This window comes from Panthera tigris, chromosome C2, assembly GCF_018350195.1.
Source record: "Panthera tigris isolate Pti1 chromosome C2, P.tigris_Pti1_mat1.1, whole genome shotgun sequence".
NCBI lineage: Eukaryota > Metazoa > Chordata > Mammalia > Carnivora > Felidae > Panthera > Panthera tigris.
In genome coordinates, this window is record NC_056668.1 from 82500238 (window position 1) to 82522278 (window position 22041).

Below are 22041 nucleotides of genomic sequence, written 5' to 3' on the forward strand. Positions count from 1 at the left end.
CTCTTTTCTTCCCCTAGCATAACTCAGAGGGTCTCTGGGAATAAGTGGGAGGAAAATCTTGTTGTTTCCCAAGGATGTTTCTGAGGGAGGAGATAGCCTTCACTTCCTCCCAAGTCTGTTCCTTTGGTTGTTTGAATCCTCTCAAGTTTCTAGGCAGGATTTGGAAGACATGAGAACTTGTTGCCAAGAAGAGGCATTCTGCCTGTGATATAGGCCTTAGGTACTCCCTTCCGACCCATCAAGCTAGGCGTGCTCGTGATCTCAGCTCCCTCTTCCCGCCAGACATGAGCCATGTTGTAGGTGAGGGAAGAACATAGGCTTTGAGGTTCCACAGGAGTGTTCTGGAAGGGAAACAGAGTGATGAAGGTCTGTCTGTTCAGGAGAGAAGCATGCCCTTTGGTTTTTCTGCTTGCATTTTACTACCTGCTGTTTGGCAAGTCATGGGTGAGAACGAGGGGCTGTAGACAGGTTAGTTAATTGTGCTTTGGCCACGATAGATTGGTAGAAAGGAAAAGGTAGGTTAGGATGTGATTGGCAGTGTGGAGCGCTGGGCCATTGAGACGGCTGCTGTCCCTTCTGAGGGTGTCCCCACACCCCTGTGACCTCTCGATGGGCCTGAAGCTGGGCTACACTAATGAGCTACCTTTTGCCCTTCAGCTTCCTTCCACTGTATAGCCTGATGTGTTTTGCTACGTGAGTGTGCGCCCTAGGCTTGTCCCCCTGGTCTTGATCCAGTGTCTCATCTTTGCACCTCTCTCACAACTCCTATCAGAGTTTGTTTCTGATGGAAGAGGTTCACATGATAAAGAAAAAACCAGCCAGCCCTCACATCAAGATAGAGGTGAGAAATGCCACCTTGGCATGGGACTCCTCCCACTGCAGTGTCCAGAACTCACCCAAGCTGACCCCCAAAACGAAAAAAGACAAGAGGGCTGCCAGGGGCAAGAAAGAGAAGGTGAGACAGCTGCAGCGCACTGAGCAGCAGGCGGTACTGGCAGAGCAGAAAGGCCACCTCCTCCTGGACAGCGACGAGAGGCCCAGTCCTGAGGAGGAGGAGGGCAAGCACATCCACCTGGGGATCCTCCGCTTGCAGAGGACCCTGTACAACATCGACCTGGAGATCGAAGAGGTAAGCCCTCCGCCTCCTCCGTTCCCCACCTGCACTCCATCCATCTGCAGGTGTCTGCGGGTGTCTCTTCCGGCCAGAGTAGGCAGCTGCTTTCCTTATAGCAAAGTCCTCTGTGGCTGGGGACTCATTTTGAGCTAAAGAGCAAATCTGGCCAGCTCCAACTCTACAAAGGCATATTTAGGCATCTAACAATAGAAATTAATATCAACTGATCTCATGAGATGCTCATTTTACAAGCAAGGAAATGAAGCATTCAAGTGGATTTTCCGAGATCTTGCTCTGAATAGATTCTAGTTGTTAGAGTTGTGTGTGAGCTGTAATAATTATTTCCGGTTATTATAACTCTGGGTGAGCTTCTCATTACCACCAAGCTGTGCATAGCACAGAACCTGGCCCATAGGAAGAATTCTCAGTGCTACTATTAGTGACAAATCTATTGTAATTTTTTATCTATTTGTATACCCTTACGGAAGTATAATTAACAGCCAATGTTAAATTAGTTTCAGGCGTACAACGTATTGATTCTGTAATTGTTTATTTTTAATGTAAATGAAGGATCATTATGGTGTATGATGTCACAGCCCAGGTAGCACAGGACTAGAGTCTCTCAGAGGGGTTCATGCACAGAGTGGCTGGAACAGACTCCACTTCAGGGCTCTGCAAATACAGTCTATGACTGGTTCCCACCAGCACCATATTGAAGGGTGCACCATTTAGAGGGTCTGAGATGTGTGTGTGTGTGTGTGTGTGTGTGTGTGTGTGTGTGTGTACACATACATATATATACACATACATACATTCATCAGCCATTTTTTTGAGTGCCAGCCTTCTGCCAGACACTGTTGTGGGGCTGGGGCTATAGCAGTGGAAAACCAAACCAACAAAAGTCCCTGTGCTCTTGGAGCTTATGTTTTAGTGGGCAAAGACAGATAATAAACAAGTAAAATATATGGTATGTCAGGTGGTGATAAAGGCTGTGTGAGGAAGATTGTGAATGCTGGGGCCTGGAGTAGGTGTGGTTACGATTTTAACAGCCTGCCTGAGGGAAGGCCTCATTTAAAAACTAATATATGAGCAAAAGGCAGGAGGGAGGTGATGGACTGAGCCATATGGATATCTGGAGGAAGAAGAACATTCCAGGCAGAAGGAACAGAAGCACAAAGGCCCTGAGTCTGCAGTGTACTGAGTGGCACAGGAGAAAATAGTAGATGCTGAGGGCAGAGAGGCAGCTGGGGTGTCTGAGCCTCCTTACAGGACTTTGGCTTTACTCTGAGTGGGAGAGAATCCATTGGAGGCTTTGGAGAAGAATGATAAGATCTGACTCATGTATGGAGAGAAATATTTTAGCCTCTGGAGTCAAAAGAGTATGTAGGGAAACAAGAAAGGAGACCAGTTAACCCAGAAGTGTCTCTTGGACCAGGGGTGGTGGTGAGACTTTACCTACATAACTGGAGGTGGGGAGCAGTGGGTTTTAATGCAGTGTGTATCAAAGTCAGCCACCGACTAACGTATGCTACACAGACCCAGAGATAGACTCTGAGAACAAAAAGCTCCCAGCTCTTGAAAGATATAAACAAGAGCAAGAGATGGTCCTTAGTGAAAACACCTGAAACCACTAGTGTAGTTTATCACTGGAGGCCACTGACATCAGTTCTTTACTTCAGTTAACTCTTGACAACAGACTTCTCATTTAATAATGATTTTGATTAGTGCGGCAGCTCTGTTACATTTCCAAACAGCCCTATTAGAGGATTACTCCTCATATTCAGCTGAAATGTACTCTTCTGCTTTCTTTTGATCTTCATTCTGCCCTTTTAGAGCCCACATTCACATGACAGACCTTTAGCTATTTGGAGAGGGATACCTTAATTCTTCCGGCCCCCCTCTTCAGGGAGGGGAAGGGAAGTTAATGTTTGTCTGTACCCCGGGCGTGCACTTCCTTGTTGATATCTCTGTTTGTCGCCGTTTACTCTTGGGAACAGGGTTTTGTTTGCGTAAATCTAATTGACTTGAGCAGAGATTGAACCCGTGACTTGGTCTCCTCATGACCACTAGGCTGTAGTCTTTCAAACTCCATGACAGCGTCAAAAACTTTGTCCAACATACTTTGTCCGAGACGAAGATACTTTGGTTGTACAAAGTCCTTGGTTCTACAAAGTTAACGCCTTTCCTCCAGTTGCTCAAAGCCTAGTGAGAGACAGACGGTGTTAGTGTAAGTAACCAGACATCAATCACACACTTGGCAGGTTCTAATGGAGCTGGGGTTCACAGCGAGACCTGTCTGCCTCCAGAATCCCTGTTCTTCTACATACCACTCTTCCTTCCTTTGCTGCGAGGCTTGAGCCGATGCAGGGTTGCTAAATAAGTGACCTTTTCAAAATCACCAGTCTGCCCTTGAAAACTTTTAGCACCACCTGTCAAGAGAACTCATTATTTTGCCTGAGGATATTCAGTTCATCACAGGCTTTTTTTTCCCCATTTTTAAGTGAAATTGATGGTATCAATATTCTTCAGATTCTTGGAAATGTTTTGTAGAAAAATGGAAACAACAGTGCACATAGTTTTTATTGAAAATAATTTATAGACCCTAGAGGAAAAAAATCGTATAAAATGAAAATCAGCAAAATAATTTTTTAAGAGTCCTGCCCTTATTTCCAAAAACAACGGCAAAAATAATCAAAAAATATGGGTTGCCAAAAAAAGTAGGAAAGAGGCTGAGCCTTTCTAAAAGTGATGTGGGAGACCGTCATGTGTGCGGCATATTTAATTTTTCTAAAAGGCTTACACATCTGTTACCTCCGTGTATCCCCACAGAAACCCTAGGAAGTAGGTGGCTGACAGGGAGGAAACAGAGGTAAGTGACACGCAGAGTCATCAGGATGATAGTTCCCATATTGTTGGCCTGTCGTTAATGTCTTTTTCCTTGAAGAAATCAGCAGTCCCTAGAGATAAGTGGTCAGTGGTCCTGTAATGACCCTCCTTTCTCTGTGTGCTTTGTGCAGGGTAAACTGGTTGGAATCTGTGGCAGTGTGGGAAGTGGAAAAACCTCTCTCATTTCAGCCATTTTAGGCCAGGTAATATTTTGTTATTGTCCTTGGCATTTTCTGCTTCTTTCTCTGGAATTGGCTTAACAAGAGTCTTGGGGAAAATGAACTACTTTTCTCGAAGAGAGGAAAGGCAGAAACAAAATGAACCCTTGGTCTGCGTTATGCCCCCTGCCCCCACCCCCACATTTCCACCCCTTAACGGTGTTGCATCTGGAAGCGGGCTCAGTGCACGCCTGACGAATGACTGGTTGATGTCTAGCTGGAGTCCTCTATTTCTCCTGCCTTCTTTTACTCGGCATGTATTTATTAAGTGGCATACAATGCCAGATGGTGTGTTGGGAGATGTCAGATATAAGAGGTGAACAAACCGCATACTGCCCACAAGCTGAAGAAGCTGGGTGGACCAGCCTTACCGGACTCCCTGTCAGAGAGATTGATATCAGGATTTGATCTAGAAGCAAAGCCGCACTCCTTTTTCAACCAACTGTGGAAAGAATTATGCCCTCAAGGAGCTGGTGGTCTAGTTGAGGAGCTATGCCTTCCAGACCCACAAGCATAGCCCAGGGCAGAGAGTGAATGGTTTACAGAGAGGCCAGCCCAGGGCTGTCAGGGGCAAAGGTCATCCAGCTAAGACAAATTATCTTTTACTGTGTTTTAAAACCAAATAATAGGGAAAAAACACAAGGTGCTTCCACCTGCTTTTAATCTTGAATTGAACCAGCTTGATTTACAAGGTTGAGATAAGGATAAACTTGAGCTTATTCTTACCCGCAGGTGGATGAGGTCCAATGAGTCATTTATCCATATTGAGGAGATTAAACTCATGTGAGATGGAGTTGGGGAAGGGTGTTTTGTAGCGTCCAGTTATGGAATATTTTTTCTTGTTGAGTGTCACTGTCACAGTTGGTAGAGCGTGGCTCTCCTTGAGAGCCGTGGTACCTAGTGTGGTCTGAGGAAGGCTGTGTTCACATCATCTGGAATGACAACCCTCTCACCCCTCTGCTGTATGAGACTCTACTGATTGGGCTCAGCCCTTGGTCTTTGTAAAAAGCCAAAACCTCTCCTAGATGTTCTGATAACTTAGGGGTCAGATTTAAGGGTCAATGATGAGAGACACAGAGGAAACGAAGGGGGGAGGGGGCAGTGGTGTTGAGTGGGTGGTGGTTAGGTTGAAAGCAGAGTGGGGCTTTGCTTTTAGACCAAATCTCTGACAGCGATCTCTTTGACAGGGAGGCTGGTAAAGCTGGTGGCCCTGGCTTCTTTGGAGTTGAACTCTGTGTTGGCAGTCTGCAGTGTGGGTGTGGAGTTTCTGCGGTAGACCCTCCGTGGGTTTCGGAACACTTGGGGTGCATAGCGGCGTGCTTACCAGTTTCTGGGCAGTTAATACCACTGTTATGGTCTGTGGTGGGTGCACCTCTCTCCATACACTGTCTGCTAACAGTGTTTGAGAGGACAAGCTTCGATGTGCAGGCTGGCTAATGAACCTTTGTTTCAAGCTATAACATCCCTAACTCAAGACAGATGTCTACTGCCAGTCCCAAAAGGAACCCCGAAAGAGGATAAAATGGATAAATCATATCAATCACTGTGAGTGAAAACACAACTCGAAACACATGGCTCATCATGCAGTGCCTTCGTGTTGAACGAGAGGGTCCATCCTCATCGTATGGATACTCTGCAATACTAGTTCATGTCTAACAAATTTTTTTCCTTTTGGTCCTCATTTTACAGAAGCAGCTGGTTTAGCCAACAGCCTGGAGTAATTAATTTTATAGATGAATTGGCCTGCCCCGGTCTTGAGGCAGGGACTAGCTCTAAATCCTTACAGCATCCTCCCCAGGGGAATTCTGAAAGGACCTTCCACTCTAGTGCTTCCCTTAGTTAAAACAGTTTGCAGTTAGGGAGACAGGATATCGAGTAGCTTATGGGTTGCTGAATGAAGTGTTTGTTCACTCAGGTCATGGGTTATGCTGGGTTCCCATCACACATAAGCAAGGAGAACTTTGATTTTATTTGCTGCTGTAGCTCTCTCTGTGGAACAAAGGTGAGGTCTGGATTTGGGTCCAAAAGCATCCAAGAAGATTGCCAAAACTTTGAACTCCATTGTGCAATGTGGGGGGTTCTGTTGGCTTAGGATGGTGTTTTTGCATCATGATGCCATTGGATGGTGTCTGTCTCCCTAGATGACACTTCTAGAGGGCAGCATTGCAGTCAGTGGAACCTTCGCTTATGTGGCCCAGCAGGCCTGGATCCTCAATGCCACTCTGAGAGACAACATCCTCTTTGGGAAGGAATTTGATGAAGAAAGGCAAGGAATGTTTGGTTTCTCTCATGCTTTCCCATCTTGGCCGTGTGAGACTCAAGGCAGCCCAAGGCAGCAGGCTCTACTCCAAACATGTCCCTGATGCTTAGTCTCTTTATGTCCTTCAGATACAACTCTGTGCTCAACAGCTGCTGCCTGAGGCCTGACCTGGCCATTCTTCCCAACAGTGACCTGACTGAGGTACAGGCCTTCTGCCCCTGTTGGGGCAATGTGTTTAACAGAGAGGATTCTGGAAGATGGGTTGCGGGGCTGTGCCAGAACCATCTACTAGTAATGCATCTTAAATGCAGGAGTACCCACACAGGGAGTTTTGCTTTCATTGAAACTTTATGTTAGGAAAGCATGTGTTCCTTAGGGCGGGGTTATCAACACTACTTGTGTTAAACGTATACATATTTTATATGTCATTTGAATTTTTTCCCTATCTGCATATCATTTTATTTATTTATTTTTTATTTAAACCCAAGTTAGTTAACATATAGCGTAATAATGGTTTCAGGAGTAGAATTTAGTGATTCATCACTTCCATATAACACCCAGTGCTCATCCCCACAAGTGCCCTCCTTAATGCCCATCGCACATTTAGCCCATCCCCCCACCTAATACCCCGCCAGCAACCCTCAGTTCTCTGTATTTAAGAGTCTCTATGGTTTGTCTCCCTCTCTGTTTTTATCTTAGTTTTGCTTCCCTTCTCCTATGTTCATCTGTTGCATTTCTCAAATTCCACTTATGAGTGAAATCATATGATATCTTTCTCTGACTTATTTCGCTCAGCATAATACCCTCTAGTTCCATCCACATTGTTGCAAATGGCAAGATTTCATTCTTTTTGATCACCGAGTAGTATTCCATTGTATATGTATATTATATATACATCTTCTTTACCTGTTCATCAGTCAATGGACATTTGGGCTCTTTCCATATTCTGGGTAGTGCTGCTATAAACATTGGGGTGCATGTGCCCCTTCAAATCAGCATTTTTGTATCTTTTGGATAAATACCTAGTAGTGCAATTGCTGGATCGTGCAATTTTTTGAGGAACCTCCATCCTGTTTTCCAGAGTGGCTGCACCAATTTGCGTTCTCACCAGCAGTGCCAAAATGGTTTCCCTTTCTCTGCTTCCTCGCTAACATCTGTTGTTGCCTGGGTTGTTAATTTTAGCCATTCTGTACGTCATACAAATTTTAAACAAAATCCCGTTGTTGGTTCAGAGTTCATGTTTTCCACACTATTCATTTAAAAAACCATAAGTCAAGCATGTGCTTGTTGAGCTTCTCTGAGCTTCATTCTGCCGACCAGAATCCTGTATATCCTTACTGATATACAGTCTGCAGAGAGCCCTTTTCAATTAGAAAGAAAGAGGCCTTAGCACAAAAGCCTCTTTCTTTGGCTCTCTGCCCTGGAGCAGTTTGCAGAGGTGAGTCTTTGGAACTGGCTTGTGTCCTTCCCTGTTGATATTTGTCTCCCGTGACCTACCCTGGAGGTCTCTGGGGCCTGCACTTTTTTTTCATCTGACTTGAGTTAAATCCTTCAAACCAGAATGGTTTCTTTAGTTCAATGGTACTCAAATCTTAGTTCCCGGATTCATAGTGGATCAGCAGCAGCAATGTTACTGGGAACTTGTTAGCAATGCAGATTCTTACACCTCACCCCACACCTACTGAATCATAGGCGCAGGGTCCAACCATCCGTTTTAACAAGCCCTGCAGGTGACCTGATACATGCTCAAATTTGAAACCTCTGAATTCAATGAATGGTTTTTTAAGTACAGAGCCAGTTACCATTTGACAATTGATTTATTCACATGTTCATGTGCCAGCTACATAGACAGAAACGGCTGGGCACTGGGGATATAAAGCAATAGGAGAATGATCTATACCCTCAAAAAGCTTATAGCTGAGAGGATGAGATACTTGAATAGGCACAAAATAAGTTGATGAAAGAGTCCCCTTTCAAAACTTAAAAAAAATTTTTTTAATTAAAAAAAGAAAAAAGTCCCCCCCCCCTTTTTGGGTAGTAGTAGAGAAGAGGGTGGGAGATGTTTCACAGAGGAGAGGATGTCAGAACTGAGCAGATACGGTAACAGAAAAGGCATGACAGTAGTCGTGAGGGTTCAGATACACACGCAATTTAAAATGGCTTAAATCCCAGACAGTAGAAGAGAGGGTTGGCAGTGGAGCCAGGTGGCAAAGGGCCTGCCTTCTGTGACATGTTTGTTTAGATTTTGTTTCTTAGGGCTCTTGAAAAAGAGATTTTTCTTTTCTTTTAATGGTTATTTATTTTAGTGAGAGAGAGAGACAGAGACAGAGAGTGAGCAGGGGAGGAGTAGAGAGAGAGGGAGACATAGAATTTGAGGCAGTCTCCAGGCTCTGAGCTGTCAGCACAGAGCCCAACACGGGTCCTGAACCCACAGACTGTGAGATCATGACCTGAGCTGAAGTCTGACACTTAACTGACCGAGTCACCCAGGCGCCCCTCGAAAGGGAGTTTTAAGCGAGAGTGGGACATGGTCAGCTTTGTGTTTTGGAAAGATCTTTCTGCCCATAGATAATGGATTGGGATGGTATGTCAAGGGGGAGTGTAAAGCCAGAGGTAGTAAGGCTGAGTAGTAACCAGCTGGTTATGGGAGAGGAAGAGTTGTCTTCCTCTGGGCTGGCTTCCCTGGTTCTGGTGTGGGCCCTGGAGGATCAAGAGTTGCAGTTCATCCAGGTGGGGAATTCAGTAGAAGCAGCTGGTATGGATGGAACAGAGGAGCAGTGACTGGGGTGATCACTAAGTAAGGTACTGGACTTGAACTGGAGGTTTCACTATGCTTTCTGGACTCCTGTAGATTGGCGAGCGAGGAGCGAACCTGAGTGGTGGACAGCGCCAAAGGATCAGCCTTGCCCGGGCCTTGTATAGTGACCGGGACATCTACATCCTGGATGATCCCCTCAGTGCCTTAGATGCCCATGTGGGCAACCACATCTTCAACAGTGCTATCCAGAAGCACTTAAAGTCTAAGACAGTTCTATTTGTTACCCACCAGTTACAGGTATGGAGCATTCTTCCTCAGGCTGCCCACCTTGGCTTGGGAAATCAGAAACAGGGAGGTGGGCCTGGTCCAGGTACCTTCACGGGACTCCTTAGAGGTTCCTGGAGTCATCAGTGTTTATTTCCTCAGCAAATAGCTCCCGGCCCAATGTACCAATAAAACTCATTGTACTGGTGTACCAGATGGCCATCTGAATTAGAGATCCTTGGAGCATGTTAGCTTTTGCATGTAAATCAGTAAGTAAAAGGGCTAAGAGGAGTAGGCTAAAACTGGAGTTTGGGTATGAGATAGTTTGGAAAGCTTGTGTTAATATCTATATGCAAGTGGGAACTGTTTAAGGAAAACAAGCTCTTCTCCCTCTGTCATTCCAAGACAAGCAGCCACTTTGGAGAGCAGCTCCAGGATGTTGCCATCTGCTTTGCATATGTCGTCAAGTTTAGGGGGCTAATCCCCCATTCTGCAACAGAAAGTCTGTAATTGTATGCACTTCTGAGTGCAACAAAAGGGTGTGAAGTTTAATGCAAGGCTTATGTGGCTCCATCGACAGATTTATGCCAAAAATGGGAGACGTTTTTTGAACTATGTCACAAGCCACAATAAACTAAAGCAAGGGTTCTCTCGCTCTTGGTACCATTGACATTTGGGCCCAGAGAGCTCCTGGCCTCTATCCACTAGATAGATAACAGCAGTACCCTGCCCCCAGTTGTAGCAACCAGAAAGGTTTCCAGATATTGCCAGATGTCCCCCGAGAGGCTCCATTGCCTCCAGCTAAGAACCTCTGAACTAAGGTATAGGTATTGAATGTATTTGCACAAATCTCAGCAACACTGTGTTGTCCCTGCCTTTGTCCCCAGTACCTGGCTGATTGTGATGAAGTGATCTTCATGAAAGAGGGCTGTATTACAGAAAGAGGCACCCATGAGGAGCTGATGAATTTAAATGGTGATTATGCTACCATTTTTAATAACCTGTTGCTGGGAGAGACACCCCCAGTTGAGGTAAGATTCTCATGGTGTTTGTGTGTGCCTCCTCTTTTCTAGCAAGGGAGACACGACCATAGTGATTGATGGAGAGATCTCAGCTGAACTCAGTGTCTGTCTTATTGGAAGGGGCCCTATTTTCTGGTGACCAGACTGCTGTGCTGGTTCACATACTGTTTCTACTCTAGAAGAGCAGGATTATATGGCTGGTGAGCCAGTGTCTTCTGCCACTGAGAACTTATTAATAAGGCAATGACAGGGAGAAGGATATATGGGCTCAGTGTTGTTCAGTCATAACTTAGCTTCATAAACGCGACCAATCCTGATTGAAGCATTATGGAGCTCCTTTTTAAATAAACAAGAGAGAATAAGGAGTGAGGGAAGAGAAATTAAATATTGCATACATTTGAAAATGATCCGTGGTGCTTTGACTGCTGACTTGGCACTCACTAACTCACACCTACTGTGTCCCAATTACTGGATTAGACACATTATAGATGTCATCCCATTTAGTCATTTTAATAGAGCTCTGTGGCAAAAGGGGATTATCCCCCACTTTTACAGCTGAGGGAATGGAAGATCTGAAAAGTTAAGCAGCTCACTAACAAGGGGGTGATTTGACTCCGTGGTGCTGTTTCTGCCTTGCTACCCTGCCTCCTGTGGCAGCACAGAAAGATGGCGGCTTTCCATGGCTTTACTCCGGGCTCCAAGTTAGGCAAACACCAAAGACGTTGTTTTTCCTTCTTACCAACCTGCTCTCATATTGAACTCCTTATTCTGTGGTCACCTTGGGTCCTGGGGGTGCACTCAGGCTAGCCTAAAAGCAACTTCTTAGCTACCATTTTGATGTCTATGCATGATAAAAGCAGAGTTTTTGGGGCCTTTTCTGGGAGTCCTATTTCAGTCTTTGGGTGTCATCCTCTTTGATTTCAGATACAGAACAACTAATTGTTCGTGACCAATGTATTTTAGGCCTCTGGGGATAACTCAAGCATTTCAGAGTGTCACCAGGAACTTCTATAGAGATGCCAGAATCCAGATTTGGATTTTATGATCTCTCCTTATGAGTCTTAGGGTACTTTAGACTCTTGAGAAGTTTTCCTCCTCACTGTAGACATGGAGGGGAAAATGAGAGGGAGAGAAGTTAAAATAGGAAATGTCTGAGGAATAAAAGAATATTGAGAGTCAGTGTATTGCAGCAGAGAGAACATACTTCCAATATGTCACTTAACTTTCCTGAGCTTTGGTTTCCTCATCTTTTTTTTTTTTCTTTTTTTTTTTCTTCAAGTTTATTTATTATTTTCAGAGAGAGAGAGAGAGCATACACACAAGCAGGGGAGGTGCAGAGAGAGAGGGATTCCCAAGCAGGCCCCACACTGCCAGCATGGAGCCGGATGTGAGGAGCCCAATGGGGGCTCGAGCTCATGAGCCATGAGATCATGACCTGAGCCAAAACCAAGAGTCAGACGCTTAACCCACTGAGCCACCCAGGTGCCCCTGATGAGTGTTTATATTAAGTCCATTTGTGCCCTATTATGGGCAATGCTTAGGGCTCGCCCTGTGAATGTTGGTTATCACCATGAGTCCGACATCCTCTCCATCCCTGAGGGACTCACATTCTCCTAGGAAAGATCAATGCTCTTATGCTCTTACAGGGGACTGTAATACCAGGTCACATCTACAGCAGCATGCCTGGGAGAACAAGTGCCTGGGAGAACAGGGGAGAGGTGAGCTCTCTTCTGGAGGAGTCTAAGTTGCCTCAGGGAGGATATAAGATTTGAATCCCTCCGAATGGGAACAACTAACTGAGTTGGGATGAGGAGAGAGGCATTCCAAGTGAAGAACCCTTGTGGACAAAGGTCCAGAAGTAGAGAATGGCAGTGTGGTGTGAGGAATGGTATGAAATCCAATGTGGCTGTAGAGTAGAAGCCATGGGAATGGGAGAGAAACATGTAGAGTTAGGCTGGGGCGAGAATATGGAGGTTTTGCAAAATCAGGCTCAGAAGTTTGATTTTATCCTGTAGTAGCAGTGGGAAATGATCAGATCTATGATTTGATTTAGTAATGTGGAGATAAGAGGTGAGAGGAATGGAAATGACCCCAGCCCTAATACTTTGGGCAAGTTGGAGTGGCTGAGAACATTGGGGAGAGCAATGTCAATGGAATGACAAGGGTAGGAACCCAGATCTCAAAGATTGAAGGAGTTGAGGAAGCACAAGAAATGAGAATAGGTGGCCCTTTTGAGAGGTTTTGATGTGTTTCTTCTCAAGAGTAGCAGCAGCTTGCCAGATGAATTCTCGAGTATGTCCTATGGACCTTTGTCTGAATGGCTGCCTTGTAACTGGAGACACTTTTTTTTTTATTAGATTAATTCAAAAAAAGAAACCAGCGGTTCACAGAAGAAATCACAAGACAAGGGTCCTAAAACAGGATCAGTAAAGAAGGAGAAAGCAGCGAAGCCAGAGGAAGGTAACGACCTTTTCTGACCTGTTAGATTTGTCCTTAAAGTTTATTAGAAACTTTATGCCAAGTAGTGATTCATAATGTTTGACAGCATTGTGTGTTCTAGAGTCTCTGGCCTTTTACCTCTGGAATAACAGTCTTACAGAATATTGGGAGATCATGAGGCGCACCCTCTGTTTGCTTAAACAGACCAAAGCAGTAAGAAGGACCTTTAATCCTCTGCCTCCTCTCTCTGCAGTGTGGGTCAGGTGTCAACAATCAGCTGAGTCATCTTGAGTGAGGAAAAATGGAATAATGGCTAGAGATACACCCTTCCTCCTGCGATTCACCTCTGCTCTTTAGAAGTCAGTGCCAGTCTAGGCAGAGATGTTCCAGCACCAGCAGTGCCTGTATCCTCAGTAGCTCCCTCGTTAGAATGATACACTCCTGGCTTTTTCCGACAAGGCTGCAGCTGGGCTGTGGTGAAGAGTTTATAGCGCAGGTTTTTCCTGTTGCACTTTCCCCAGGGGGAGTCCTGGGGAAACAAGTCCTGGGGAGTCTTGTTTTGTTTGTTTGTTTTTTAAATCCTTTATCTTAGGAATAAAACAAACATTGAGAGTTAGGAAAGCTACTTACAATACCTTAGGTCTTTTCTTTCACCTTTGTGAATTTCAAGCTGCGTATCAGTTTACCAAAAAGAAAAGAAAGAAAGGAATGTGTCTGTTTTAAAGCTCTGGTTTTGTTGTGTCATCATGTCACCTAGTGTTCTGAAACCAGGACCTTCCCTGGGTTTGCTTGTGCTTTGGCCCTGGCCCGTTTTCACTTCCTTGTTCTTAAAGCTGTGGATGTTTGGTGTTGGGAGTTAACCACCCTGATTTAGTACACTCTGGAGCTTTTCTTCCTTTTCATAAACCATGTATGAGACTTTGAATTGGGGTGTGGTTTAAGTAAGATACCTCTACACAGGAAGCAAACATAGCACAGAAGCCTGAGTTATCTGTTGGTTCCTGCCATAGGCAGTATTAAAAAAACCCAGAATACCCTTAGGGAACATTTGTTCTCATCTGCAGAGCCCCTGACCTGGTTACTCATAACTCTTCAAGTACTCCAGGCACACGAAGCTTGCTCCAAGATAATTAAACATTGATCATGATATAGAGGCGCTAGCTTTTTGTAGAGCTGTTTCTCTGTGTTAGTGCACCAGCATCAGTCACCTGATCCCTGGGAGCCGCTAGGAGAGACCCTTGAACTTTTCTCTCCTCCTCAGCCAATCACCATGTCTGAATGAATGTACCTCCTGAAACTCCATCCCCATTGCCACGGCCCTAGTTCTGGCCTTTATCATCTTGTACCTAGAGTATTATAGCTACTTCCTTTTAAATCTGTCCTCCATACAGACAGCTGAGAGATCTAGTTAAAAACAGGAGACCAACTAACTCACTTTCCCTCAGGAAGTCTTTTCAGGAGCCTCCCATTTCAAAGCAGTGTTTCCTAATCCTTGTCCTGATAGGGCACGCGTAGGAAATGCCATTATTTGTACAGGGACAACAGGATGAGGTTGCTTGCTGCCTGAGGTGGCTGATCTGGCCATCCGTAGCCTAGGCAGGAGTCAAATCTCCACACACCTGTAGCCCATTCTCTTGAGAAGTTTTTTTTTTTTTAACGTTTATTCATTTTTGAGAGACAGAAACAGAGTGTGAGTGGGGCAGGGGCAGAGACAGAGGGAGACACAGAATCCAAAGCAGGCTCCAGGCCCTGAGCTGTCAGCACAGAGCCCGACACGGGGCTCGAACTCACAGACTGAGAGATCATGACCTGAGCTGAAGTTGGTCACTTAACCGACTAAGCTACCCAGGCACCTGGAGAAATTCTTTTTTTTTTTTTTTTTTATGTTTATTTATTTTTGAGAGAGAGACAGATATAGAGTACAAGTGGGGGAAGGGAAGAGAGAGAGGGAGACACAGAATCTGAAACAGGCTCCAGGCTCTGAACTATCAGCACAGAGCCGGATGCAGGGATGCTTAACCGACTGAGCCACCCAGGTGCTCTGCTGGGAGAAATTCTTATCTGAGGGATGAATTTCAAATGCCTTTATCCTCTGACCACGGCCTCCCTACTAATCAACCTTATCTCCTGCTACTCTTAGCCGCACTTAATATTCTAGCCTTGCTGATTTGGCTGATTTGGTTGTGCTATTTTCCCACCTCTGGGCCAGTGCCCATCTTTTCCCCACCTGGTCAAACCTGGCATACCTTTTGAGACCATACAGAAAGTCTTCCCTGAAACAGTTTCCCCAAATAGTTTAGGTACACCTGGATGTTCCCATGTTGCCCTGCATATGTCTCTAACATGGCATTTAGCACATTTTATTATAATTATGTGCTTGTTTTATCTGTCTGTCCTACCAGGCTGTGGAAGGATCCTCAGCCAGATTTTAAGGGCAGGGACATAGTCTTAATCCTCTTTACTGCTCCAGGGACTCATCTGGGGCCCGCTTGATAATAGGTGCTTAGTAAATGTTAAAGGGAATAATATTCTAATAAGGAGGAAATAATTCTGATCTAGAGCTATGTGAAACTATTGGTTTTCTTTGATTTTGCTCTTCTATAGGTGACTCAGTTTTAGAAAAGTAGCCTTTTTCTGCTGAGTTTATGGTGTTTTTTTTGTTGGTTTTTTTTTCCTACCTAGGGCAGCTGGTGCAACTGGAAGAAAAGGGGCAGGGTTCAGTGCCCTGGTCAGTATATGGCGTCTACATCCAGGCTGCTGGGGGCCCCTTGGCATTCCTAGTCATTATATCCCTTTTCATGCTGAATGTGGGCAGCACAGCTTTCAGCAATTGGTGGTTGAGTTACTGGATCAAGCAAGGAAGTGGGGTAAGGTCACTCATTAATGGGAAAGTTATATGTCTAATAATGTGGCCATTTCTTTGTATTCTCTGGGTGTTCTTGGGGAAACTGCTCAGTTTTTGATTGAAAGAACCAATAAACAAGGATTACCCAGGATAAAAAAGACGAGTCCCTAATGTAACCTCACAAGATAGTTGCTCCCTAACCAGCTCATGCAGCAATAGGACACCTGAAAGCTGTCTGCCCTCATTTAGAAAAGAGAGAAGTGGGGGCCAAAGCCTGCCTGTGTTTGCCACAACCAGATCCCATGGTCATTATTCTGCACCTTCCCTTGAACTGAGAATGGCCCTGAGTAGGAGTTCTTTGCTGTCTGTAGGAGTCTTGCCTCACACAGCCTTGCCTCCAAACAGAACACCACGGTGACACAAGGGAACAAGACCTCTATGAGCAGCAGCATGAAGGACAATCCTCTCATGCAGTACTATGCCAGCATCTACGCCCTCTCCATGGCAGTCATGCTGATCCTGAAAGCCATTCGAGGAGTTGTCTTTGTCAAGGTATGCAGTGGTGACTTCTGCTCATCCTCTCCCTGGTAACTCCGTGGTCAGACTTTGGCATGGCTTCTCTCAGGTCAATTCTGAGCAGGGGAGCATCTCTGAAGCAAGATGGCCCTAGCTGAAATGACCTGTATCCATTAGCCCCAGCCTTTTCTTAGTACCCACCTCTTTCCTCCATGACCATTTGCCCTTCTCCAGCTTTGGGATTGGATGTCCTGTGGAGTTGTGACCTGGATAAATAGGAACTGAGTCTGCCTGAGTCCCTGGGTCTCTGAGCCATGATCACTTTGTCCTCTGCTCTTTAGGGCACACTGCGAGCCTCTTCCCGGCTCCATGATGAACTTTTCCGAAGGATCCTTCGAAGCCCTATGAAATTTTTTGACACCACCCCCACAGGGAGGATTCTCAACAGGTTTTCCAAAGACATGGATGAAGGTATTTCTCGCTTCTTCTTTTATGCTCTGGAGCCCAAGCTGCAGCTCCCTGTGCTCTCCAGCCTTCTAGATGCTCACCAAGTGTGCACATCTATCCAGCCTTAGATTCTGAGAGCACAGGGGCTCTCACCAGGTGTGCTGGTGTCCACACCAGGAACATGTTAGTTTTGGCATTTTCTCCAGATTGCAACTTGTACTTAGGCTAAGGACCCATCTGATTTCTTACCTGCCATCTAACTTCTCATTTGATCTCATTAAACCTGAAAATAAGTTCTGAGGATTCAGTTGGCATAAATGCTTTGGATGGGAGCATCTGAGATTCCAAAACATGTTTACTTTGAGGGCAGTGTTGGTTCCTGGACCCCTACAACCTCTGGCAGGTTTTCTGGATGTCACATGGGCTGTGCCAGCACCAGAGCTTAAATACTTCTCATAGCCCAGAATAATAGTAGTGGCACCTGATATTTATTGATGGCTTACCGTGTAACCAGCAGTGTACTGAATGTTTTAGATGGATTATCCTCATCTTCAGAGTAGCCCTAGGGGGGTGGGTATTGCTTCATCCACTGACTATATGGGAAAGCTGATGTCTAGAAAAGTTAAACAACTTGCCCAAGATTACACAGCTATTAGATAACAAAACTGGGAATTGAGCCCAGATCTTTTCACCTAGAGCTAATGCTTTTAACTGTCACCCTGCGTTGCCTCCAAGGACATGTTTCAGATGTTGATAAGCCAATGTAAAGCTATGACCAGAAGTAACAAGGGATCAGAACCATCACTACTATACAGAACTGATGCATGACACGATCCCATTTCTTCTACACACACACATACACACACACACATACAGAGAAAAGATGGAAAGAAAAAAATCAGTGATATCAACATGTCTGGGATTTTTATGAAATACTCCAGCCAAAAACAAAAAAACAAAACAAAACAAAACAAAAAGAAAAAGTTGGGAGAGGATATAACTAAAAGGAGATGAATAAAATGTTGTTAACTGTTGAAGGTTCTATACTCCTTTGATTTTTGTGTACGTTTAAATTTTTTCATAATGAAAAATTTCTTAAATGTTAGCAGCAGTTTATTGGTACTGGTAAGAATAAAGATCATTTTTATTTTCCTTCTTGAATATTTATTTTCTAAATATTTTGCAACAAGCATATTTATTTTGTAAAGGGAAAAAATGTTTAAAGTGATTGGGTGGCATGGTAAACCCAAAAGAGGGACTGGGGAAAGAAAGATCACTTAGAATTTCCTGGGACAAGAAAAATTAGAGCAACCAGGTTTCTAGATTTTTCTTTGATTTAAAAGACAACAAATTTCAGACAGAAAATTTGTGGAATCTTTTTGTGTTTTTTAAAAATTTTTGGTCTCATTTTCCCTGTTCCTTTATGATTTCTGCAGTTGATGTCCGCCTGCCCTTCCAGGCTGAGATGTTCATCCAAAATGTCATCCTGGTGTTCTTCTGTGTTGGAATGATCGCTGGAGTTTTCCCATGGTTCCTGGTGGCGGTGGGGCCCCTCTTCATCCTCTTTTCAGTTCTGCACATTGTCTCCAGGTAAACAAGAAGTGTTTACATCTTCCAGCATGAAGCCAGAGTTGCTGGTCTACCACTCTGACATGGAACTCATTCTCTCTCCAGGGTGCTGATTCGAGAGCTGAAGCGTCTGGACAATATCACACAGTCACCTTTCCTCTCCCACATCACATCCAGCATACAGGGCCTTGCTACCATCCATGCCTACAACAAAGGGCAGGAATTTCTGCACAGGTCAGTGCTGATGGCGGCCAGAGGGCTCAAAGGGGGGGGGGGGGGGTCAACACACCGGCATTTAATAAGTCCAAGAAGCCTTTCAGGGCCAGAGTTGGGGATTGTAAAGCTCATTACAAAAAAAGTATTAGTGATCTAATGGTCTCTGATTAAAATTTATTCACTCACTTGCTGGAACTCCTTTCTAAGCAAATGAGAAGGCAAAATACAGGTTTTGGAGTCTATTGGCTTTGGACTCTAAATGGCTATATATGAAGGAGTTTTCCTTTTTTCTTTTCTTTTTTTGAAACAGTAGAAGATGAACATTGACATTAGACTGACATTTTTATTTTAGCTGCTGAAGATTGTTTATATCAGAAATTTATCTACATAGATAGTCATTTTGGAGCTTTGTATTAACAAGAGATTGGAACTAACTTAAATGTCCTTCAATACAGAACTGATTAAGCAAGCTATGGTATACCCAAATAGAATACTCTGTGGCCCTTAAGAAGAATGAGACAGTACTATAGGTACTGATATGGAATAATCTCTAAAATACATTAGTGAGGAGCGCCTGGGTGGCTCAGTTGGTTAAGCATCCAACTTAGGCTCGGGTCATGATCTCATGTTTGTGAGTTCGAGCCCCGCATCGGGCTCTGGGCTGAAAGCTCAGAGTCTGGAGCCTGCTTCAGATTCTGTGTTTCCCTCTGTCTCTCTGCCCTCCCCCACTCACATTCTGTCTGTCTCTCTGTCTCAAAAATAAACATTAAAAAAATAAATGAATAAAATACATTAGTGAAAGAGCAAGATACAGATGTGTGTGCATGGTATGCTCCCTTTTAAGTATATATTTATATAGATGACATTTAGAATATCCTTGAAAGGGTGCACAAGGAACTACTAGCTGCCACTGGAAAGGGGAACTGAGTAGCTGGAGGATGGGCAGGAGAAAGACTGACTTTTCATGGTAAAACTTTTTATGCCAGGGCTCCTGGGTGAATTAGTTGATGAAGTGTCCCACTTTGGCTCAGGTCATGATCTCACAGTTCAAGAATTTAGGCCCTGCGTCGGGCTCTGTGCTGACAGCTCAGAGCCTGGACCCTACTTCAGATTTTCTGTCTCTGTCCCTTCCTCCCCTGCTTGTGCTCTCTCTCTCTCTCTTTCTCTCTCAAAAATAAATAAATATTAAAAAAAAAAAAAAACTTTTTTATGCCTTCTAAATCTTCTGTGCATATCTTGTCTACTCCAAAAATTAGGTAATTAATTAAAAGAAAATCTAGAATGGAAAGTCTAGGTTAAATGACTCAGAAAAATAATCCTAACTTTAAGAGAAAAACAGTAAAATACACTGTGTGTGTGTATATACACGCACACATAAATTTAAGTGTATTAGAAAAAGTACTGAGAGAAGATATGGCAGAATATTAACCCTGGTTTTAACAGAGTGGTGAGAATACTGCGTTTTCTTCTTTACTACATTTTCTAGATTTTCTCCAAATATATAAAGAAGAAAAGAGATTTTTTTTTTTTTTTTTTTTTTTTTTTTTAAACAAAGCACATTTGCCTGGCAAGACTCCCTGCTCTGAAGTTGTAGTTGTATGTGACACCCAAGCCTTTGGATGGTGTCTGATCTGCTCTCTAGGACCCCAGGTTCAGTAGTGTCTCGCTCCTTCAGTGGCAAAGGTTGTCCAGGTCTTTTTTTTGCTGTGGTTTAGCTCCTGGTTCTGTGCTCTGCGGCCTTGGGAAACAAGCACCGTTTTGCCCAACATCAGTGCCCCAGCAGACATTTTCCATTTTACCATATTCACTCTGTGAGTTTATTTTTCCAGGCCCTAGGGCATTTCTGCAGTTTGCCTGTGTAACCTCTCTTTCTTTGAGGAAATGACCCCTGAGCTAAGACATTTTGCTAAAGCTTAACCAGCCTCTTTATTTGGTCTCTTTTCCCTGTGCATTCCTTGTGCCGTTAACGTAGATATTTTTCCCTAACAAATTTAGTATGTTTCTTTGAAGGAGTAAAACTGGAAAATCACAAGTTGTCCTGTGTATGGAGCCTGGAATACTCTGCAGTCGTTAGGTTTCCATAGCATTTTCCTGGTGACACACAGGAAGTACTTAAAAGTTAGCCCTCCATCCATAATCCACCAGAACTCTGACATCACCCCTCCCCAGGACTGTGTAGTGCTTTGTTGGCCTATTAGGTGTTCTGTCTCCCTCACAGGTACCAGGAGCTACTGGATAACAACCAAGGTCCTTTCTTCTTGTTCACGTGTGCAATGCGGTGGCTGGCTGTGCGGCTGGACCTGATCAGCATTGCCTTGATCACCACCACTGGGCTGATGATTGTTCTCATGCATGGGCAGATTCCCCCTGCCTACTCGGGTCTTGCCATCTCTTATGCTGTCCAGGTCAGTCTCTGGGGCAGAGCATTACCTCTCCTCACTTGAGTCCTGTGTTGCCCTAGGAGAGGCATGGTAGGGGGCTCTCCCTAAGCCTTTGACTCTTAGAGCTTCTGTCCATCTCTTTGTTAGTAACAACCTAGGCTTGTTTGGGCAGGGAGAATGGGAGAGAGATCCAAGTGCTATATAGGAACAAAGAGATTTAAGTCTGTTGCATGTGTTTAAGAAATAGGTGCTGTTTCTTCATAAATAAACATGATTTTGAAAATAGTTTCTTAATTGTAGGTTTCTATGTTCACCACCCTCCCATCTCTGGCCTTTTCCTGGTCTTCTAAAAAATACTGTGTCCTCAGTATGCTTCTTATATGCATTTTATTTTCAGGCCCCTGATTTTCCCAGTACTGTTACACGTGGAGACCTGGCCCCTAGGGGTAGTCTTAAGGTCTTTAAAAAGCTCAAAGAACAATTGGGAACTTGGGCACTAAGTATTTGAAGCTGTTAAGGTGTCATCATGGTGTTGGACAATGGTATTGTGTTTTTAAAAGAGTCTTTATATGTTAGAGAGATGTAAGCTAAAGTATTTATGGATAAAATGATAGGATGTCTGGAATTTGCTTTCAAATAATACAGATGGGTTGCGTGGTATAAATGATACAATATTGCCTTTAAGTTGACAGTTTTTTAAGTACATGGGAGTTCATTATACTTCCCTTTCTACTCCTGTATATGTTTGACATTTTTCCCTATGGGAAAGATCAAAATAAATAAGTAGCAAAAGAAAACCAAGAGGAGATACGTATCTTCACAGATTCCCAAAGATGTCTGTCCGTGTTAGGCAGACTTACTTGATTATTGGGTGGGGAAGAATATGTGTTATATGTGCTGTGTTTGAGGGTCCTCAGTCTGAGGTACACAGGGGCTCTGCATTCTCACTCATTCCTCTCAGGAGGAAAGGACTGCCAGAGCAGTTGCAGGTGCAAGTATGAAGCCCAGAAGTTACTCAGCTGCAGATATGTGTACTGGAAATGTAAAGATGGATGGAAATCCTTTGGATACAGGAAAGTTAGTGCGTGCAATACCACAATGCCACC

At 44.2% G+C, this 22041-nt stretch overlaps 1 protein-coding gene across 4 annotated transcripts in view; it reads left to right on the top strand.

The window, feature by feature from the left end:
• The window catches only part of ABCC5 (ATP binding cassette subfamily C member 5), a 79752-nt gene that overhangs the window by 37791 nt on the left and 19920 nt on the right, over window positions 1-22041 (top strand). For 3 of the 4 annotated variants that reach the window (XM_007077551.3, XM_007077552.3, XM_007077553.3), the window contains 13 exons: window positions 773-1129; window positions 4132-4203; window positions 6360-6484; window positions 6607-6679; window positions 9330-9533; window positions 10388-10531; window positions 12880-12982; window positions 15644-15828; window positions 16212-16358; window positions 16664-16793; window positions 18206-18359; window positions 18444-18572; window positions 20773-20959. In XM_007077551.3, the coding sequence (XP_007077613.1) occupies window positions 773-1129; window positions 4132-4203; window positions 6360-6484; window positions 6607-6679; window positions 9330-9533; window positions 10388-10531; window positions 12880-12982; window positions 15644-15828; window positions 16212-16358; window positions 16664-16793; window positions 18206-18359; window positions 18444-18572; window positions 20773-20959 (2010 nt within the window). The remainder of the gene's footprint in view (window positions 1-772; window positions 1130-4131; window positions 4204-6359; window positions 6485-6606; window positions 6680-9329; window positions 9534-10387; window positions 10532-12879; window positions 12983-15643; window positions 15829-16211; window positions 16359-16663; window positions 16794-18205; window positions 18360-18443; window positions 18573-20772; window positions 20960-22041) is intronic. The other variant, XM_042998571.1, reaches the window with a different exon arrangement.